Here is a 23,305-nt window from a genome sequence, read left to right as displayed (position 1 = left end):
GTCCCCCAGGCTCACTGTGGGTAACTGTAAAAGGATCCGAGGAGAACAGAGCTGCAGCTCTTGGGACCATCACAGGAATCTCTTGCCCCATCTCCCTCTGTCATCAGGTCATGGGAAGCTGGAAGGACTTTCAATTTTTGGGCTTTGTTTCTTTTTTTGGTGTGATTTTGTTAGAGAGAGAGAGAGAGAGAGTGTGTGTGTGTGTGTGTGTGTGTGTGTAAGCCACTGAATTTTTTTTGTTGTTTAGATAAGATTTCTTAATAAAGTATTTCATTAACACAAAGTATTAAAAAGACATCAGACTATTTTAATCAAAAGATGTTCTTTTTTCCTTTAATAGGGCTGTTAAGATAGGATCTGTATAACTTGAAAACCATTCCCATCATTTCATGCTAGTGTTCATAGATTTTTTTTAGCAGACATGTGGTTCACTAATTCTTGAAAATTTGTTTAATATTAGTGCCATTGACATTTGAAACCTAATTCAGAAGGGATGGGAAGAAACTAAATATAGTTTTGCTTTATGTTATGTTGTTAAGGTCTAGCTAGGAGAGGAACAGCTAATTTATAATAGCTACAGCAAATGAACAAAATATAATTTCCCTTTCCCTAACTGTAGAGGACTCTAAAACAAGAGTTGTAAAAAACCATTTGGGAATGTTAAGTGCGAGGGTGTGTGCGTTCTCTGTTTTCCATCTATGTATTTGACTGTCATATATCTATCACAAGACAATTTTGCATGATTCAGACTACAAAGAATCTGTCTTACAAATTTGGAGTGTGAATTATTAGTGGGAAATAAGCCTGCTTTTAGAGGCATAAATGTTTTTTAATGCCAGGTTCATACTCAAATTCTTTTTAAAAAATGATATGTAACAGACTTCAAATGAAACATTAATACAACTAATTAAACTTGTAGCTATTTTACAATTAAATTACAGTTATTAAGTGTTTGACATAATGAATTTCAATATTAAAGATGCTATAACTTGTCAGACATGCTTTCTGAGTCTCCAGGTGTTTTTGCTCATCTAGGCATCCCATTACTTTTATTTTTCCTTAGCTGTTATTTGCATATAGATTATGTTCTTAATTTTTCTTTTAAAAATACTACTTTTGGGGCAGCTAGGTGGTGGATAGCAGTGGATAGAGCCCCAGCCTTGAAGTTAAAAGGGCCTGAGTTCAAATCTGGCCTCAGACACTTAACATTTCCTAGTTGTGTGACCCTGAGAAAGTCACTCAACCCCAATTGTCTCAGCAAAAAAAATTGAAAAAACTAAAAATGCTACTCTTTTATCATTATATACTTAATATAATTTCTAGATGTATCATTATTATTACTACCTTCATTATTATCATTATTCATTTTATTTTGTTTTATTTTTGATCTGGACCTGTAGCATCCCTGGTATAGGGAACTCATTGTGCAGACTTCCCCTGGTAATATGGAGGAGTAGTTTCTCTGTAACTGGATGTTGCTTGAGGCTCAGAAGGTTTTAGTTGATCTGTCCAGAGGTCACACAGTTGGTCTGTGTCAGAAGCAACACTGGAGCCCAAGTCTTGTTCCTGTGTCTGCTCACTGTTAATAAGCCACACTGACTCTCACACAAGATATAGTTCAGGATCAAATGGAACATAGCTAATTGTCTGTGAAAGCTGCGGAATCACAAACGTGACAAATATTCAAATCTTATGTAAATGTAGGAGAGACTGGTTTGTTGTCTCCCATTGAAGTATTATGAACATACTTACTGAGGTAGTTTAAGAAGGTGTCCATTTTGACTGGGCTATGAAACCTATTGGTATTTGTCTGGGTTAGGAGGAAATGTGTCGGATTGAAGAGGAACAGACCTTTGAAGAGCTCAAGATTTTACATGAATTGGTTCACGACCGATTTCATAAACAGGAAGAACTGGCAGAGGTAAGAATTTACTCTTTTCTTGACAGCTTATTCAGATTGTTGTATACCTGGAAAGCTCTTACCTTATCCCTCAGTCTTTAATCCTGGGGTGTGCAAGCTCTCTGTTTAGGGGTAGGCAGTGGCTATAGGCTCTGAGAGACAGACTAGTTCTCACTTTTCCTTTTGGTGCTTACATTTGCTTGTGTTTCTGATTGGAGCAGAATCTTCGAGAACCTTTATCCAATTCTCCTGGAGAATCCCCCCTAGACCCAGAAACTGGTGGAGGCAGTGGGATGTTACAGTATCTTCAGTCATGGTTTCCCGGATGGGGAGGCTGGTATGGTCAGCAAACTCCTGAAGGAAGACCCATTGAGGGGCTCGTCACAGAACAGCAGGAACAGTGGAATCCTGAAGAAATCCTGGGTATGTTTGGAGCTGGACTTTACATTTCCCTTCTTTTAGGAAATACATGTTTAAGATGAAGTGAAATAACTAGTCCCATGAATAAAAATTGAATGAAAGAGTGGAGAAGCATTTATTAAGTATATTATTATACCTTACCCTCCCCCCCCTTTCATCCTGAGATATTGACTTCCTTGATGTTCCTCTCATAAAACAGTAGACTTCCGAACTCCATGTATTTTATTTTCCTTGGCTGTTCCCTATGCCTGGCATCTTTTTCTCTTCATCTTTGATTTCTTGTTTCCTTCAAGTCCCAGCTCAAATCCTACCCTTCTCAGTGCCTCTTAATGCTAATAATTTCCCTCTGCTAATTATTTCTAATTTATTGTTATATAAATATTTATTACTTAATTTACAATATTTATATTTTGTTTGTATGTAGTTTTTAATGTTGTCTTCCCCATTAAACTGTGAACTTGAAAGCAGGGACTGCCTTTTGCTTTTCTTTGTATTCCTTGAGATTTAACACAGTGTCTGACACAAAATAGGTGCTTACTAAATGTGCCAAGTACTCTGGTAAATACTGGGTCTACAAACACAAAATCAAAGGAAGTCCTTTCCCAAAGGAATTTATATTCTAGTGGAAGAGAAAAGCACATGGAGGGAAGGGGAGCCGGGGAGAGGCTCTTTGGTCTGGAAAAAGTGGGACTGTAGTCAAGGATCTTGAGGGACCCTATTCAGGATTAGTGACAGAGTTGATTTGATAGTTGTTCCAGAAATGAAAAAGGTTGGGAGGAGATTGATGGAGAGTAGAGAAGTAGAGAAACATGGTGGCTGGCATATTCCTGAAATCCTGGTGAAATCAGGAGAGACAGCTGCTTATCAGGATAGTGAAGCCCCATGTTGGAGTTGATGTCTCATTTTTGTAAATGTCATCAGATATTTTTCATATGATTAAAAGAAAAGTATTTGGAAATTGTTTGCTTGGATAAAAAGGGCCAAATATTAAATCACTGTAATTTATGCTGTTAGAAAGAGCCACAATAGTAACTGTTGTAGAAAAATAGACGAGGAATATCAAAGATTTTAGACTTCAAACTGGCTGCTGGAATGTTAATCCTAAATCTCTGGGGTAGAAATGAATTTATTAGTAAAGAATGAACAGATTATCAACTTCTTGTCTTATTAGTTTTATAATGAGATGTTAAATGTCCTTATAAAAAGTTATTTTCTTTTTTCCTCAAAGAATTCACATTTTAATTTAACAAATAATTTCCTTGTTTTCTTCCCCTTAGTTTAAGTTGAATTCTTCTAATCATGGAGGAAAAAAAAAACCAACCAATTTTCATTGTCGAACCATAGTAGTTCTTTATTGGCCAAATTTGAGGATCTTTTGGGATTTGAGGCTAAGGCTACTGGTTCTCCTCCCTGATGGTTTGTTAAAAACTTAATCTTGAACACAAATACAACCAGATGTTCTTAGTGTAACTACTTATGTTTAAATGAATTAATTTCATTGTATAAAATATTATAGCTTTTTATCATTATTCTCGGAGTCCCCATCAAGATTGTTGGTCCATTAGTTTTTGTTCACTTTTCTTCTGCTCTGGTAATAGTGTGTATCTCACTCTTCCAGGGTTGGCTTGGCTTTCTAATTAGAGGATTGGATATGAAGTCAGTATTAAAATCTTACCTCTGATATTTGCTAGTTTTGTAAGAAGGGCAAACCATTTATCTTCTATGAGCCTCATCTTCAAGTATATAATAGGGGTAATATAGCCTGGAGTAGTTACTTCAGAAGGTTATTATTAGAAGATCAAATGAAATGTATATGCAAAATTCTTTGCAAAACTTTAAGCCATTGTATGTGTATTTGTCATAATTGTAACTGTTTCAATTCAGCTTTCATCATCATAATCTTTTTCTTTTCTTTTTTCTTTTTTTTTTTTTTTTTTTTTGCATTATCTCATAAAAGTTTTTCTGGATTTTTTTATGTTCTAAAGAGCTAATTTAAAAAATGAGATCTTAACCTTCTCCCCGTGAGTCTAGCTGCCTTCTTCTGCCATTATTTCTGATGTAGTTAACTAGTATTTCTCTAAGTATCCTTGGAGAGCCTATATTCTTGTTCATTCAAATGCTTCATCTGAAGGATTCTATTGTTCCCACTTTTCAGGCACTGAAGAGTTTTTTGACCCAACTGCTGATGCCTCTTGCATGAACACATTCACAAAGCGAGACCATGTCTTTGCTAAACTGAATTTGCAGCTACAGCGTGGAACAGTGACATTATTACATCAAGAGAAAGGGACTTCTCCAGGGAATGAGAGTGCTTTCATGCAGCTTGAATTTTCAGGTAAGGGAGAGATACATTTACCCGTTGACTTTCATCTTTCTAGGCATTGTACACTTAATTGCTTCTTAAATATTTGATCAGCTTGGTTACTTGAAATCAAAGCCGTCATCCTGGTGCTGTGTTCTTGTTTTTTCTCTTAAAAATTCTTCATTTCAGCCCGAAAGTGGCCACTTGTCACAAGTTCAGCTGGAGTTTGTGAAAGCCAAATAATAACTAATGCCAAATTGGTTAACTAGATTCCTGGATTAGCCTTTTCAGGGACAAAAGAACTGGGCTGGCATGAGGTTTTTGTGAACTAGTGTTTGCTAGTGGACTTCTTTGCCAAGCTTCTTTATATAGTAATTATGTTAGGGAAGTGAGACAGACTGGCACAGTATAGAGGGCACTTGACTTGGAATCAAGAGACTTGGTCTGCCATCTTGCCTCTCTCAGTTAATTACCTGTATGACCATGGATCACCTACTTTGCAGATTAAACTCCCTCACCTGTAAGTTGAAGAGAAAGACTGAATTAAGCCTTACCAGAGAGCTCTCCTAACACCAAATCCTGTGATCCTTAGACTGTAAGCTCTTTTGAGGGCAAGGACTGTCTTTTACCTCTTTTTTGTATCCCCAGCATTTAGCATATTGCCTGGCACACAGGTTTTATTGTTTAAATGAATTATATATATATATATATATATATATATATTCTGGTTAGATATGCATATGAAATTTTAAGACATGTCTCTGTTGAATCTTTACTTACTGTCACCAAGAGTGAATTCTGGCTTCACAGAATCATATTACAAAGTCCTAGAGTTGGAAGAGACCTCAGGGGCCCTCTAGTCTTGTCTGCCACACAGTGAGCCTTTACAGGTGGTTTCAATAGGTGGTTATTAGACCTTTATTAGAGGACCACTTATTAAGGTGGATCCACTGCCTCCCAAAGTCCTAGCTATGGCCTCTGGCTGTCTTGTCTAAAGGCAGGATCCCATCTTTATTTGAAAAGATTCCTAAAGAAAACTTTGGAACACAGGGTTTTGCAGGGGTGAATGTTGAAAACTTATCTTTGAGGGCAGCTAGGTGGTGCAGTGAATAGAGCACCAGCCTTGAATTCAGGAGGATCCGAGTTCAAATCTGGTCTCAGACACTTAACACTTCCTGGCTTTGTGACCCTGGGCAAGTCACTTAACCCCAGATTCAGGGGGTGAGGGGAGAAAACTTATCTTTGCATGTATTTGGAAAAATAAAATACTATTTTTAAAAAAGACTCCAAATGAAGGGCTTTCCTTATCTTAACCCACAAGTTATTTTACCTGTTGAGAATTAGAGAGCATATGATCTGCAGAATTTAAATGATTGATATTATAAATGGCAGATAAATAATTGGCAGAATTAAAAACTTGAAAGTTTGAATGATATATTCAATTTGATGGCAAAATATTAGCTCTCATATTTGTTTTTTTCAGATGTGAAACTCTTAGCAGAATCCCTGCCTCGGAGGAGTTCTTCTTTACTTTTGGTTCGGTTGGGTGGATTGTTTCTCCAAGACTTGGTGACTGAAGGAACGATGTTTCCCCTTCTTGTCTTCCCTAACCCTGTATGTATCACAGTGTAGTTTGACATATGGCCAGGTTATTGGTTCTTATCCTTTCATGTCTCTAAGACAAGTGGAAATTTTTTCTAGGCAGGTGATAATAAATGCTAATTTTATTCACTCCACCATCTGACCACCTCTTAGGGATAGATGGATTGATTTAAATTTATTTGTCACAAGTTTAGTAATGGTACTTGTTGGAAAAGTGCTATTGAGAAGAATGGTTTTCCCTCTTGTCCTGAAGTCACCCTGACTAATTTTAGTTAGAATAAGATGTATTCTGACTTGGAAAAGAATTCTGTAAGCACCCATTCTGCTGCATTTGAAGGTCTGTCTTTCAGTGCTTTCTAGATATACTTTTTAAGTCTGACAGAAAAAATGTATCTTTTCAAGCCAAAGGAGAAATAGAAATATCTCAAGATTTTGGTCCTTTCAGGCCAAGTGGTTTTAACTTGATCAAAGAGTTAGGTTAGTAAATTGTTTAGTTACCTCTCTGTTCATAGCTACACTGTGCTAACATTGGAAGAATCCATTTCCCTTTCATATTTTATTCAGAATCTGACAAAATGATGGCTGTGCACAGAGTGGATACTGTGCTAGGGTTATATAAGAAGTCGGGTACACAGCTTCTGATTTAGCAGGGATTCAAGTTCATCAGGGACATAACGTAAACCCATGGAATAAGAAAAAAATAGTATCAAGTAATTTATCTCCAAGTACAGCATAGACATGACTTATGATTTTTTGTTTTTTATATTGGGCATACATTTGCCTTGCATTAAAGGTATGTACTTCCTCATGAAGTTGAAGAAAAATGCATATTGTGCCTAACTCGCCCATCCTCCTGTGTGTATTTTGTGTTGTAAAATAGCAAAAAGAAGTTGGCAGTGTCTCACAGTCTCTTGGTCTCCAAACATCTTCAGACAGAAGTGATCAGGGGCCTGGTAAGTTTTTATGTGTTTTTGAATCACAGTTTTGTTTTTTTTTGGTATTAAATATGTCCTTTTAAAAATTAAATATGGTTAGATTAAAAAGCATGTTTTCTTTCTGTTCTAGTTTAGAGATTAGAAAAATAGAAAAATATGATGCATTCTATTTTGAATGATATTATTTGGTCATACAAAGTGATTTCAGCCCAAGTCTTTGTAGTTTGTCACTCTAGCCACTTGGTAAGTCCTTCATCTAGGAACCAGTAAAAGAGCAAAATACTTTATTTTCCTCACTTGTAATAAAGGTGAAGATGGTTCCAGTTTTCTTTTTGTTGCTACCATTTAGAAATCAGAAGAAATCACTGTAAAATCCTTTGCTAATACAGTATTGTCATCATGCTAAACAGCTGAAGAGATCATTTATCAGATTTCATCTCATTTACAGAGTTTCCCCCAGATATGACCTCTGTGTTATTTTAAGTAAGGGAAGAGCATCTTTTGACCAACCTTCTTTCTTATTAGATCTATTTCTCTTTCCAGCTACTGATCCAGATGCTCCAGTTTTTGAGATGCTCTATGAGAAGAATCCAATACACAGCCACTTTGAGAGGCGACTGAATGTCAGCACCAGGCCCTTGAATATTGTTTATAATCCTCAGGCCATTAAGAAAGTAGCAGATTTTTTCTACAAGGGAAAGGTTCATACCTCAGGTTAACTTTTTTGGTTTTTTTTTTGTTTTGTTTTGTTTTATGTTTATATTTTTTTAGTTTCTAATTTTCCCTGTCATTTTAAGAAACCTTAGCAGTATTCATTCCTCAGCAGCAGTAGAAACATCAGTGCAGCAAATAATTAGGATATCCTTAGTTATTAAATTATAGTTAGAATCCTAGTGTTGCTATTTTTTTGGACAAAAGGCAAGATCCAATAGTATTTTTCTCCCCTTTATTCAGTTTCTCATTAACATTCGTTTCTTTAAAGCCCATATTTTATTTTGATAATGAAATTACTTGAATAATCATCAATTTAATCTTTTAACAGAAAGGTTCAGGAAACTAGGCTTAGAGGACAAGAATAATATCTGTTACTACCTTTGAGCAACTCCACTGAGTGCTGAATAATTGAATAATATATTCAGAAATTGGCAGTGAAATAATAATTGACTAATTCCTACTACTCTTCCCAACTTATTTGATGATATTTTTCTGGACAATTTTGTCTTATTTTTAAATTTTATTCCATGAAAAAGAAAATTTAGCTAAAATGTAACTTATCTTTAATTTTTTTTTTTTTATTAAAGCTTTTTATTTGCAAAACATATGCATGGGTAATTTTTCCAACATTGATCGTTGCAAAACCTTTTATTCCAAATTTTCCTCTCCTTCCCACTCCCTCCCCTAGCTGGCAGGTAGTCTAATACATGTTAAATATGTTGAAATACATGTTAAATCCAATATATGTATACATATTTATACAGTTGTCTTACTGCACAAGAAAAATCTAACTTATTTTCTTTTAGGCCTAGACCAGATACATAATATAGGAGGTATTTTCTCTACTACTCAATTTTGATGTTCTTAGGCATTTGGAATAGAGGGGTTAGGTCCAGTGCAATATGACTAAAGAAAGTAAGGACCCCTTTAATTGAAGACTCCTCATTTTATTATTTTATTTGTTAGAGACCACTTCAGGGAATATTTCTGTAGGGAAGTCTCATTGTTAATTCCTTTTCCTAAGCTTAGTTCTCCTTAGGGAAGTAGCAATTCCAGGAAGAGATTTCTTGTAGTTCTGCCAACTAGCCAGGTAAAGATCCATTTGGTTTCTTGTCTAATTTCATTCTTCCAGGTTTTGGCTATCAGTCAGAACTTGAGTTGAGAGTTGCTGAAGCTGCACGAAGACAATATAACAAACTGAAAATGCAGACGAAGGCAGAAATCCGACAAACTATTGACCGTTTGCTAGTGGGTGATTTCATTGTGAGTGGTCATCCTTAAATGCTTTTGATTTCTTTGATTGTTACTATTTGCTTTAGCAGATGATCCCAATTTGGAGTTAGAAGTGTTCTTATAAAGCATGCTGGCTCACAATATTCATGTCTCAAGAATCTCCAGAGACGCTACCCTGCTTCAGTGGGTGATGGCAAACAAGGGCCTGGGGCTGCCTTGAGCAGGCAATGACTTGTGGAAATGAATTCAGTAATATCCCAATAATGAGGTCAAATGGCATACACTTTAGCCTCTGGCTCTGTATGGCTGTGAAGAAAACATTTCAGATCTGATCCTTATTCATGTTAGAAAAATTTTGTCATACTGATTTTAAAATATATTTTTGCATTTTTACAACATGCAAATGACTATATTGATCACCAAGAAACAGAAAAACATTATTAGGACATGGTCCTTAGTTTCATGGAGCCAAATAACCGAGAAAGAAAATCCCACTTTTTGTTTTGGTGGAATAGAATCAATGCCTTTCAATAAGCATTTATTTGTTAAGTACCTACTGCATTTGTGACACTGTGCTTACTGCTAGGTATACAGAGACCGAAATGAAGCATTTTCTCTCCCAAAAGGAGATTTCATTTCTGTGGGAGAATATAACACAATGCAGATAAGCATATATAATATTTAAGAATAACTTAAAGTTTCAAAGGGAATAGTACATGAACAGTTGGGGAATCGGGAAAGGGAGGTGGCTTGTGTCATTCCAGCCATGCTTTGAAGGAAACTGGACAAACTATGAAGTCAAAGGGAGCAGAGAGGGCACAGATCTGGGGCAGAGTGAGAAGGGAACCCACCTGCAGGGTTAATTATCTCATTTAGGAAGGCCGTGGACAGTGGGGTAAGGGAAAGTAACCTAGGGGAGGGGGATCAGACCTGAGGTGCGGAGTAGGCCTTCACTTCCAAGCATCTAACTAGCATGCAGAATAATCAAACCCAGACTAAAAGGGAACCAGTGGTTCTGTCTGCCTGAACAGGCAGAGCTTCAACTCAGTCAGCAAAGTTGCTGCCCCATGTCAAAGTTAAAGTAAGAAATGCTTAAATTTCATTTGCTATATTTTCACAGGAGGAGAGCAAACGTTGGACGGTTAGGCTGGATATTTCTGCCCCTCAGGTGATATTCCCCGATGATTTCAAATTTAAGAATCCCGTGTTAGTTGTCGTGGACCTAGGAAGGATATTGCTCACCAATACTCAAGGTACATTTGGTATTAAAGGGCTTGTGGTGAGGGTGTTCTTAGAGTTATCTACTACTTTCCCTCAGTAAGGTGTCTATTATAAAATTTTGGTGATAGTGTTTTTAGTTACTTGATTCTTACAGTAGAAAGCTAGGATGTTATCCAGTTGAAGTTTGTTTCATAAAGAGACTCCAAAAAGGTAGATCTCATAAATGTATTTAGACTTTCATTAGTAAGTCTGATACTCTTTTCATTATTAGTGTATTTGAAATTCTTTGTAGTGAATTGCAAATTTTAAAAATGGGAAGAGACCTCAATTTTTATCTATTTTATACCTTTTAAGTTATCTCCACTATAATATTTTAAAAAAGAATTTTTTTTTTTTTTCTTTTGATTACGTTTGAGTTTCAAGTTATTTCTTTCCTTCTTTCCCCACCTAGCCCTGCACTGGAAAAACCCAAATTTGACCCATATACCCATGGGAAACTATACTATAGAGTTTCTTTCACTTCTTTCTCTTTCTTCATGGGTCCTTTGTAATTGTTTTGAATCTTCATTTAATTCAGAATAGCTTAGTCATTCATAGTTACTCTTTGAATGCTATTCTCTTATTGTACACATTCTCTTGGTCTGCTCATTTCCCTTTATACTATTTCATTCAAGTCTTTCCATGTTTTCCTAAAATCACACTATAACATTCTTTTTTTTTTTTTTTTTTTTTTTTTTTTTTTTTTAATTTTTTTTTATTATATATATATATGTTTTATAATATTATCCCTTGTATTCATTTTTCCAAATTACCCCCCCTCCCTTATTCCCTCCCCCCGACGACAGGCAATACCATACATTTTACATGTGTTACAATATAGTCTAAGTACAATACATGTGTGTGAATATCATTTTCTTGTTGCACAATAAACATTAGAATCCGAAGGTACATGCAACCTGGGCAGACAGATATTAGTGCTAACAACTTACATTCCCCTCCCAGTGTTTCTTCTCTGGGTGTATCTACCTCTGTCCATCATTGATCAACTGGAAGTGAGTTGGATCTTCTTTATGTTGAAGATTTCCACTTCCATCAGAATACATCCTCATACAGTATCGTTGTTGAAGTGTACAGCGATCTTCTGGTTCTGCTCATTTCACTCAGCATCAGTTGATTTAAGTCTCTCCAACCCTCTCTGTATTCCTCCTGCTGGTCATTTCTTACAGAGCAATAATATTCCATAACCTTCATATACCACAATTTACCCAACCATTCTCCAACTGATGGACATCCATTCATCTTCCAGTTTCTAGCTACAACAAAAAGAGCTGCCACAAACATTTTGGCACATATATGTCTCTTTCCGCTCTTTAGTATTTCTTTGGGATATAATCCCAGTAGTAGAGCTGCTGGGTCAAAGGGTATGCACAGTTTGATAACTTTTTGGGCATAATTCCAGATTGCTCTCCAGAATGGCTGGATTCTTTCACAACTCACACTATAACATTCTTGATAAATTATCACCATCTGTCTCTAAACAGACCCAAAGTAATGGGAATTCATCATTTCTCTAGACCAGCTCTTCCACTTTTGGATAATTTAAATTGTTAGGAAGTTTTTCCTGGCATCAAACTTAAATTGGCTTCTTTGCAATTTTGACCTATTGTTTCTAGTTCTGTCCTATGGGGCAGTCATAGATAGGGCAAGTCCAGTCCTTATCCATGTGCATCCCTTCAGATTCTTGAAGACAGCTAACATGTGCCATGCCCCTCTTGCCTAACATCCCAGGTTTCCTTAAATTATACTCTAGCCTACCTGTCCATTGGATACTCTTTAGCTCATCAAAATCTTTTTAAAATCATGACACTCAGAACTGGTCACAAATATCTAAATGATGTCTGATGAGGGCAAATAAAGTTGGACTGTACTTCCCCATTCCTGGAAGCTCTGCTCCCTGCAGCCAAAGATCACAGTAGCTTTTTTTGATAGTTATATCACACTGTTCATTTGTAGTGGACAGGCCATTAAAATACATGTTTTGTTTTGTTTTTAAATAGAACAACTGCTCTTTCTCTATGCTTCCCCTGTTTATGCTTGTAGAAGAGATTTTTTTTTTTTATACTTAAGTTTAAGACTTTATGTTTTTGTCCATTGAATTCTTAGTAGATTCAATCCAGAGCTATAACCTATCATGATAAATCCTGACCCAGACAAACAATGTGTTAACTCTTCCTCCTACTTTAGTGTCACCTGCAGACTAAGTGAGCCTTTACTTATGTCACCGATAAAAATATTCACAAGCCAAGCAAGCTTCCTGTGGCTGGAGACTTCCTGCTTCTAACAACCACTAATAATAACCATTTAATCCAGCCATTGAACTAGTTCTGAAACTTTCAAATTGTTTTATTGCATACTTAATATCCATTTTCTTTTCAAGAATAGTAAGTGATACTTTATGAAAAACTGTTTCTTGCAACAGTCCCTTTGATGGCTTACTTTATCAGAAAAGAAAATAGGCTAATTTGGTATGCTCTCTTCTTGATAAAGTCTGGATAATTCTTTGTAATCACAGATTTCCTCTTGAGATGCTAATCAACCAGGATCTGTTTTAGAATTTTAATTTACCAGACATTAAAACATAATTTAGGTGATGCAGTAAGTAATTATAATCATATATAGTAGGGCTTCTTAAACTTTTTCCACTAATGAACCTTTTTCTCTCAAGAAATTTTTTCATAGCACTTTGTATATAGGTATATAAAGAATTAACAGAAACTCACTGATGTATGCTTTGCAGACTGTTTGCTCCCATTTTTGGAAAATTGGGACCGCATTTGAACCTCTCCAACATGCTTATGGTATCTACTCATTACTTCAGCGTCTTTCACATGTTAGTTAGTATTAGTGACTCAGCAGTTACACCTGCTAGTTCTTTCAAGTCCTGTGGATGTAGTTTATTTGGCTCAGGGAACTTATATTTATGAGGAACAAGTTGTGTATTCTGTCATTATTATCTCATTACTTCTTTTGGGTACTTCCTGTTAGTCATTTTCATTTTATAATGTACAGTGGAGAGAAGATGTTCTTCCATGTAGATAAAACAGAAACAAAGAATTTGAGCCGCTCTGCCTGTTCTTTTTGAAAGTTGTCATTGTTCTCTTTACCCCATACAAAGGCGTAGATCATCTTTGATCCCATCCCTCCTTTCTCCTATCCTCCTTATAGCTTATAAAACATACCTATCATTATTCTTGTCTTGCCATCTTGGGCTCATTTTGAAGTTCATTTTCCTGATACCGTCTTTACAGGATTGGGCACACTCTTATGCTATTATTCTTTGCTACCTTGTCTTGCTGCCATCTTTTTTACATTTCTTTTCTTGTTGTACGACCTTCATTCTAGGCATGATGTCTTGACTTGCACATGAACTGAATTTGAGTGAGGCAGAACTGGTCAGAGAAGTGAGACAGGAATCAAGATGACGGGAGGTGGCTCAGAATGCAGATACATTTCTTTTTAAAATCTAAATGGAACTATTAGCGCCTGTTTTCCTCATTGGTGGTCTTTCTCTATATATCTTCAGAGTTTTATTTTTGGGTATATCCTCTCCCTACTGGGTTGACTTCTTCCCCTGAAGAATTTTATTCCAGGGGATCATACTTATCAATTTGCTTAACTAAGCAGATCTATTGGTATGAAAGCTGAAAGTAATGACATTTTGAACCAGATTTATCAAAATGATTTAGCAAAACCATTACCTAATAACCATAAATAATAACTTTTAGTTCTATGAAGCTAAATATTTTAATTTACCAGACATTAAAACATGATTTAGGTGATGCAGTAAGTAATTATAATCATATATAGTAGGGCTTCTTAAACTTTTCCCACTAATGAACCTTTTTCTCTCAAGAAATTTTTACATAGCACTTTGTATATAGGTATATAAACTAGGTATACAAATCAAACACTTATTGACAGTAAATCATAATTTTGTGATTCCCCCCTCTTCCCTTTATTTAGTTTCATGACCCCATTTAGGTTGAGACTCACAGATTAAGAAGCTTTGATATAGAGCAGGGGTTTTATTTTTGTTTCTGAGTCTGTGTCATGACTATGTAGAGGACAAACTCTTTAAAAATAAACTTTCTTTTTATTTCTAAGCTTAGTGAATATCTATAAAAGCATTTAAATATACAGTAAAATAAAAAAAAATGATTGTATGGAATATTTATAATTTGCTCAACTTGTCTTAATTCAAGCAAAATAATAAAACCTTCCTGTTTAATTTTTCTCCCTTTGTAACATTTTTCTTTTGTCTTGTTATTATCTTTCATAGTTATATTCAATGTGTATCTCCTTGATCTGATTATTCTTTCCTTGCTTGACATAATTTCATTTGCTTTTCTATGTTTCTTTGTATTCTTTGTGTTTTGTTGTTTCTTTTGGTGTGGTAATATTCCCTTCTGTTCAGATTTCACAGTATGTTCAGTTTTCCCCTAGTTAATAGACACATTTTTTTGAATGGAATTGTATAGTTCTTGACTCTTCCCTTAAAATCATTTTGAAGGAAAGAAGGCCACTATTTATTAAAATGGAGAAAAAAAAGTTTATGTTGATTTTTCTCTTTTCTATCTACAGATGATTATAAGAAGAAAAGTACAGAAGGTTCCTCTTCTGATCTGAATGAGCTTAGTGATGATGAATATAAGACACCTCTTGCTACCCCTCCTAATACCCCACCCCTTCAGACAAGCAGCAGGAATGGATTGAAAACCCCACCATTTCCTGCAGTTGAATTCAGTGAAGAGCAACTTCAAGCACATTTAATGAGCACAAAGATGTATGAGAGATATTCTTTGTCATTTATGGACCTCCAGATCATGGTTGGACGAGTGAAAGACAATTGGAAGCATGTTCAGGACATTGATGTAGGACCCACCCATGTGGTGGAGAAATTCAATGTGCACTTACAGTTAGAACGCCGATTGATTTATACATCAGATCCCAGGTATCCTGGGGCAGTGCTCTCAGGTAATTTGCCAGATTTGAAAATCCACATCAATGAAGATAAAATATCTGCTTTGAAGAATTGCTTTGCCCTCTTGACCACTTCAGAAGTGAAACCTTCTGATGTTCTTATCAAGGAGAAAATTTTTCCTGAAGAAGAACAAGGGGAGAGCTTGCAAGACTCAGTAATGAATTTGACTCAGAGCATTGTGGTTTTGGAGCAGCATACAAGGGAGGTTCTAGTGGAATCACAGCTCCTTTTAGCTGAATTTAAAGTTAATTGTATGCAGCTTGGTGTTGAGAGCAATGGTCGTTATATTTCTGTGCTCAAAGTGTTTGGTACCAATGCTCATTTTGTGAAGAGGCCTTATGATGCTGAAGTGTCACTCACTGTCCATGGCTTACTCTTGGTGGACACTATGCAGACTTATGGTGCTGATTTTGATCTCTTAATGGCTTCACATAAGAATTTGAGTTTTGATATTCCAACAGGAAGCCTCCGGGATAGCAGGGCCCAGTCACCTGTCTCTGGACCTGATGCAGCCACACTGAGTGATCGATGTATTGCAGCCACTAATGTTTCACTTAATAATGTAATTGCCAAAGATCAGGAATCACTCATTAAATTAGAATACCAGTTTGTTAGTTCAGAATGTCCCTCAATGAATTTAGACAGCACCCTCCAAGTGATATCATTACAGGTAAACAATTTAGATATCATTTTGAATCCAGAAACAATTGTAGAGCTGATTGGTTTTCTTCAAAAATCTTTTCCTAAGGAAAAAGATGATTCTAGCCCTCAACCTTTAATGACAGATTTTGAAAGAAGTTTCAGGGAGCAAGAAACATATCAGTCTACTTATGAACAAAACACAGAGGTTGCAGTGGATATTCATAGACTCAACTTGCTGCTCCTTCGGACAGTGGGAATGACAAATGGGGAAAAATATGGCAGAAAAATTGCAACTGCAAGTATAGGCGGAACCAAGGTAAATGTCTCCATGGGTAACAGAGTTGATGTGAATGGTTCTCTTGGTTGCTTGCAGCTCATGGACTTGACGCAAGATAATATCAAGAACCAATATGTTGTCAGCATTGGAAATTCTGTAGACTATGAAAATATTATTAGTGATATTGGCTATTTTGAATCTGTCTTTGTTAAAATGGAAGATGCAGCCCTCACAGAAGCATTGAGTTTCACATTTGTTGAGAAATCTAAACAGGAGTGTTCCCTTAACCTCAAGATGGCATCTCTGCATTATAACCACTCTGCTAAATTTCTAAAGGAGTTAACACTGTCCATGGATGAACTTGAGGAGAATTTTCAAAGCATGTTGAGAAGTGCAGCCTCCAAAGTCACCACCGTTTTGGCCACCAAAACTGCAGAGTACAGTGAGATGGTCTCACTCTTCGAAACACCTCGGAAGCCTCGGGATCCTTTTGTCTTCGAGGAAAATGAGGTCTACGGTTTGGACCTATCCACAACTGTCAGTGACACTGTGAAGCTTATCTTAAATATCAACATTGAATCCCCAGTTGTCTCAATCCCTCGAAAGCCTGGGAGTCCTGAGCTGCTGGTAGGACATTTAGGACAGATCTTTATCCAGAATTTTGTGGCAGGTGAAGATGAATCAAGAAGTGACCGGCTTCAGGTAGAAATCAAAGACATTAAACTGTATTCTCTGAACTGCGCTCAGTTGGCAGGCAGGAAGGGTTCTGGATCTGAAGTAAGCCAGTCTCTTCACCCTCCTTCTGGTCCTGCCAGTGCTAATAGCCAGGAGGAAACACATTTCACCCGACATGATTTCTTTGAATCTCTGCATAGAGGTCAAGGTGAGTTATGTGACTCTTGGGAATTCAGGATTCAGTGACCTTATGTCATTTGGTAGTTTGCTTTTAAAAGAAAATTTTCCTATAAGTATTTGTTCAGATACCACAGATAATGGATTTTTATTTTAGAGAAGTGATAATTAGAGTTTCTATAACTTTAGGTTTCACCAAAAGAGACTTGTTTTTTTAAGTGGCAAACTGTAACATCTTAGATGCATATAGTCCAATTTCATTCCCAAAGTAAGACTATCAACTGCTTGGACATTCTAGGGAAATGAGCACTTGTGAGGTGAGTTAACACAATCTATTAAGGTGATTTTATGAAAGATTATTTAGAGAGACATATTCTTGAGCATTTCTTTAGAAGTACTAAATCAATTTCTTGATTACATTGCCAGACCAACTAGGTTAAAATTATTGGTTTAGAATAGGAAGCTTTCACTGTAGCTTGTAGGTCCTTCTTAACTTTATAAGGCTGCTAGTACAATTCATCTGGAAAAGCATCTCATTTTAAGTCCAGAGGCCAGATGATTTGATTCATTAATCTAGGCATCTGCAGAATTCAGATCTCAGATTATGACAGTTGGTTGTCTCTTTTGTTTTAAATAAATTTTTATGGATTTTTTTTTTTTCATCACCAGATTTACTTTCCTAGTATCTCTCCTTTCTTCTCCCAGATAGTGTACAATAAAACAAATAATATTTGTAAAGAAAAGGAAGAAAAACGGGAAAAAATCTACAGAACCATTGAGTACAATGATTATGTGGAAAAAGTCTGAAAATATATTCAATGTACCATTCCTGGTGCCTTTTTTTCTGACCTTTGTTCACCCTGAGTCTTGATGTTCCCAGTACATGAATTTAACTATTTGCAATAGATAATGGTCATATGACTAGAAGCTTGTAATGACATATAAATATAGGCTTATATTTACATTTATTTAGCAGCATAGTCTTTTTTAAAAAAATCAATTAATTGTTAATTTTTTTACAAAAATTTTATGCATAGCACTGACAATTGCAAAATCTTTTGTTCCAACTTTTCCCCTCCTTCCCTCTACCCCTCCCCAGATGGCAGATTGACCATTACATGTTAAATATGTTAAAGTATAAGTTAAATACAATATATGTATACATGTCCAGACAGTTATTTCAGCATAGTCTTTTAAGTGCCTCTCTATATCTGTTAGTCAAGTACAAGTTACAGGAACATAAATTCATAGCCTCATAGGCTTTATAAATAGAAGGGATCTTAGATCATCTGGTTCAACCCCTTTATTTTATAGATGAAGAAACCATAGCTCAGAGAGATTAATTTTCATTATCATGTGCTTTGAAACTAAGTAGTGTTGGGCAGCTAGGTGGCGCAGTGGATAGAGCACCAGCCCTGAATTCAGGAGGACCTGAGTTCAAATCTGGTCTCAGACACTTAGCACTTCCTAGCTGTGTGACCCTGGGCAAGTCACTTAACCCCAGCCTCAGGGACAAAAAAAAAAAAAAAAAAAGAGAAACTAAGTAGTGTCAAGCAGCTCAGTTGGAGGTGGGTGAGATCTTGAAAGTTAGGGTACATTGATATCGACCTTGAACAGGTGTAATGTTCAGCACATCATGTACTTAATTACTTACTTAATACTTGTAAATGGAATTGAATTGATACCACCGAAGTGTTCACCTGCTGAGGGTGTTTATGCGCCCGCCAGGTTATGACAAATGGGCTGAGGGGAAGAGGCAGAGTGTGAGGTTTTGTTTTTACTATAGTCTGGCCTCCAACAGTCTGAGGGACAGTGAACTGGCCCCTATTTAAAAAGTTTGAGGAGCACTGGTCTAGATACTAGTTTGTTTTTTTGACTATTGTCTCTATACTATTCTTTTTCGGGATTAACCTTAGTTGCAGTCTAACCTGCCCTATGATTCAAATTAAGCTCATGGATGCTATATTTAGTCATTAGTAATTTGAATGGGGTAAAATATACATTGTTGCTTTAAGCATACATTATTCTTTGAACTTAGTTATTTTTCTCCTTATGTCAGCTTTCCACATTCTGAACAATACCACCATCCAATTTAAACTGGAAAAGATTCCTATAGAAAGGGAATGTGAGTTGACCTTCACCCATTGTCCAGATGATGTGGGAACCTCAAGTATTATGAAGATTGAAGGAAAATTTGTTAATCCTGTTCAGGTAAAACCTTTTTTGTTTCCAGAATATTTGTTTCATGATTTTAAATGAATGTTAATAGTAAAATCCCATTGTAATAAGTATCAGAATAGATTTCTAGCTTTAGTAATAATTGATAACACCAAGAATCTGCTTTTAGTGAATAAAAATTTATTAAACAACTACTCTGTGCCATGTGCTGTGCTTAGCACAAAGGATACAAAATGAGATAAAAGATAGCCCCTGCCCTCAATGGACTTCCAGTTTAATGGGTAAGAAAAATGCAGACTAATATGCACAAACAAGCTCTATACAGGATAAATAGGAAATAATTAATAGAGGGAAAGTAATGGAATTAAGAGGGATTAGAAAGGCTTTTTTTTCCTTTTTTTTAGGACATTTTTAATTGATTAGGAATAAAATGTAAGAGCACTCAAAAGATGGGGCAGAGTAGTCATGAAGGGCTTTGAATGCTAAACAAAGCATATTGTATTTGATTGTGGAGGCAACGGGAGCCATTGGAGTATATGTATAGTGCAGTGGACAGAGTGCTGTGTCTGGAGTCAGAAAGACCTGAGTTCCAATTTGGACTCAGATATTTATTAGCTGTGTGACCCTGGACTGGTCACTTAACCCTATTTGCCTTAGTTTCTTCATCTGCAAAATGATACTACTTCAGTATTCTCTGCCAAGAAATGTTGGACAGAGTTGGACAAGACTGAAACACCTGAACAACAATACTTATCTTGGCTAGAGCTTGTTTTGTCTATATCAATCCTAGATTGTGAGCTCCCTGAGGGCCGCGTCTGCCTTGTGTTTCTTTCTGTACTCCTCACACTCACTGCCATGCCTGGCACATAGGAGGCGCTTAATTAGTAGCTTGAAGAGATGCTGGTCAGCAGGTTAAAGAGTTACAGGTTGCAGAAAGCTTAGAGAGAATGAGGACCACGAAAAAACCATTGGGATTTGACAACTAAGAGATCGTCATTTACTTAGGAGAGAGCAGTTTCGGTGGAGTGCTAGACTGTAAGGAGTTAAGACAGTAAGAGGGAAGAAGAAAAGAAAAGTAGAGGAACATACCTTGTGGCAATAGAAGGATTTAAGTTTTTGATGATGGGGAAACATGGGCATGTTTATAGGCAGTAAGGAGCGAGCCAATAGATGGGAAGAGATGAAAAATAAATGATAAAAGAGGGGATTAAAGGAGGGAGTCTGTTGGATGGAATGGGATTGCTTGAATGAGTAGAGGGGTAAGCCTTGGTAAAGAATAAAGCCACTTCATCATGAGAGACCAGAGTAAAGGAAGATATAGTAGTAGAAGGCTTTCTAAGTGATGGGAAACAAAAAAGAAGGGAGAGAGATCATTCATGGTGAATGGCTTTTTTTTTTTTTCATGAAGCAATATTCATTTTGAGGGGAGACATAATTTTTATACAAGAAATACTATAAGAAGTCCCACAGAAATGTTCATGTCAGCTTAAATATGGGAGAAATTGAGTAACTGTTTCTCTCCTCAAATACAGGTGGTGTTGGCAAAACATGTATATGAGCAAGTTCTACAAACATTGGACAACCTAGTGTACAGTGAAGACTTGAATAAATTTCCAACCAATTCTACCTCATCATCTATTCCTAATTCTCCTCTTCCTTCCCTCAATGCTGGTGGTGAGCCCGGTATTGAACGGAAAGAGAATGGATTGTTTAGCCATTCTAGCTTTTCCAGTTCTTCTCAGAAGTCATTGACTATGAGGGAAGTAAAATCCTTCACACAGATCCAAGCCAACTTTTGTATTTCAGAACTTCAGGTTCAGCTGAGTGGAGATTTGACTTTAGGAGCCCAAGGTCTTGTGAGCTTAAAGTTTCAGGATTTTGATGTTGAATTCAGTAAAGATCATCCTCAGACCTTGTCCATTCAGATTGCTTTGCGCTCTCTGCTGATGGAAGACCTTTTAGAGAAGAATCCAGACTCAAAGTATAAGAACTTAATGGTGTCTCGAGGAGCCCCCAAACCATCTAGCTTAATCCATAAGGAATATCTTTCCCAGTCTTGCCCCTTGGTATCCAATGTGGAATATCCTGATATGCCCCGGTCTCTACCTTCTCACATGGAAGAAGCTCCAAATGTCTTTCAATTGTACCAAAGGCCTACCTGCACATCCCGGAAAAAACAAAAAGAAGACAAAGGCAAAGATTATACCTTGACCCCACCTCCTTCTCCAACTATGGAGGAACCCAAGGCCTTTTATGGAAAGAGTAAATTTGATGATTCTTTGGTCCACATTAACATATTCCTTGTGGACAAGAAGCACCCTGAGTTTTCTTCTTGCTATAATCGAATCAACAGGAGTGTTGATGTTGATTTTAACTGTCTTGATGTACTGATCACTCTGCAGACGTGGGTGGTAATATTAGACTTCTTTGGAATTGGTTCTACTGCGGACAATCATGCAATGAAGACAGAGCCCGCAGACATTCAGCAAACAGTAAAGTCAGAATCCAGCACTGTTCTAGAGACTGATGTTCAAGATCCTGTTAACACTAAGCTGGATCTCAAGGTACGTGAGATTCCTCTGGCTTCTTCAGGTTCTGATTAGCAGAAGAGAAGAGTGAGTGACAAAGGCCCTTTTCCATCTTTGAAATTGGCAGTTTTACACATACTCTGGAATTTAAAAAAGTTTCTTGCCTTGATCTATGTTGCTAGTGAGCTTGTGTCATTTAAGTGAAGAACAAACTTCCTTTGTGCAATGTGATAATTGTACCTCTGTCTGGAGCCAGGGGAATGGACACTAAGTCTAGATTCCATGTCTCTTCATTATTACTGGACTATTGGTTTTTAATGTTCAGGCTGGGGGTCAACTAGATGGCATAGTGGATAGAGCACTGGCCCTGAAGAGATGACTTGAGTCCAGCTTCAGACATTTAACACTTCTTACCTGTGTGAGCCTGGGCAAGTCACTTAACTCCAATTGCTTTGCCCCAAAGTTCAGTCTGCTCATTTTTAGATCAGTCAGAAAGCAGGACAGAGAAACAAGCAATCCTTTCTGGGCAAGGTGTTGGTAGTATAATGGCACAACAAGTACACACAAACATATACTGAGTAATTATGAAGTTAGTAAATAGTTAATTTAAGGGAGTTAAATGCAAGGTAGATCAGAAGGGAGAGAAGGAGGGAGCCAGTGTTTGGGGAATCAGTTAAGGTTTCAAGCATAAGATGACCATTAAATTGCATTTTAAAGTGGCTGTGAAAATTGGAGTTAAGGAGGGAAGATATTCCAAAGCAATATTATTATTAATATTATTAGTTTTTATTAAAGCTTTTTATTTACAAAACATATGCATGGGTAATTTTTCAATATTGACCCTTTCAAAGCCTTCTGTTCCAAATTATCCCCTCCTTCCCCCTACTCCCTCTCCTAGATGGCAGGTATTTCTAGTATTATTATTTTTGACACTTTGATCCTCATATAAAGTTTTTATCTATCTTTTATATACATTTTGCTTTTACATTAGATGTTCCATATAAATCACTCCCCTTCTACACTCACAGCCTTCCATTGTGTCTAAGATAACAAGTAAACCAAATTGCATCTAACATCCTACACCTATAGTTTCCTTACTTCATCAAAAGGAAAGTGATAGCATAGTTTAAAAAACAAAAAAACAAAAAACTAAAAGAGTAAAATTATGGATCATGATGTTTTAGAGCTAGAAGTGCCCTTAATGGTCATCTAATCTGATCTTCCCTGATCTCTTGAATGATTGAGGCTACTAGGTAGCGTAGTGGATAGGGTGGGACTTGGGAAAACTTGAGTTTGAATTCTGCCTCAGATGTTTACTAGCTGTAAACAAATTTATATAACCTCTCTAGGCTTAAGTTTGGGGAATAATAATAGCATTTGCCTCACAGAGTTATTAAAGGATCAAATGAGTCAATTTATGTAAAGCACTTTGCAAACCTTATATCACAATACAATTTTTT

At 36.5% G+C, this 23,305-nt stretch overlaps 1 protein-coding gene across 4 annotated transcripts in view; it reads left to right on the top strand.

Annotated features, from left to right (window-relative positions):
• VPS13D (vacuolar protein sorting 13 homolog D) overlaps window positions 1-23,305 on the top strand; it is a 324,514-nt gene that overhangs the window by 23,403 nt on the left and 277,806 nt on the right. For 3 of the 4 annotated variants that reach the window (XM_074306229.1, XM_074306230.1, XM_074306228.1), the window contains exons 11-21: window positions 1,820-1,921; window positions 2,122-2,323; window positions 4,476-4,655; window positions 6,106-6,236; window positions 7,105-7,177; window positions 7,703-7,873; window positions 9,006-9,136; window positions 10,227-10,359; window positions 14,969-17,170; window positions 19,199-19,350; window positions 20,850-21,881. In XM_074306229.1, coding sequence (XP_074162330.1) covers window positions 1,820-1,921; window positions 2,122-2,323; window positions 4,476-4,655; window positions 6,106-6,236; window positions 7,105-7,177; window positions 7,703-7,873; window positions 9,006-9,136; window positions 10,227-10,359; window positions 14,969-17,170; window positions 19,199-19,350; window positions 20,850-21,881 — 4,509 coding nt within the window. Of the gene's footprint in view, window positions 1-1,819; window positions 1,922-2,121; window positions 2,324-4,475; window positions 4,656-6,105; window positions 6,237-7,104; window positions 7,178-7,702; window positions 7,874-9,005; window positions 9,137-10,226; window positions 10,360-14,968; window positions 17,171-19,198; window positions 19,351-20,849; window positions 21,882-23,305 lie in introns of those variants that run through there. The other variant, XM_074306232.1, reaches the window with a different exon arrangement.

This window comes from Sminthopsis crassicaudata, chromosome 3 (assembly GCF_048593235.1).
Source record: "Sminthopsis crassicaudata isolate SCR6 chromosome 3, ASM4859323v1, whole genome shotgun sequence".
NCBI lineage: Eukaryota > Metazoa > Chordata > Mammalia > Dasyuromorphia > Dasyuridae > Sminthopsis > Sminthopsis crassicaudata.
The sequence above is the reverse complement of the archived record's forward strand: the minus strand, read 5'-3'. Positions and strand labels throughout refer to the sequence as shown.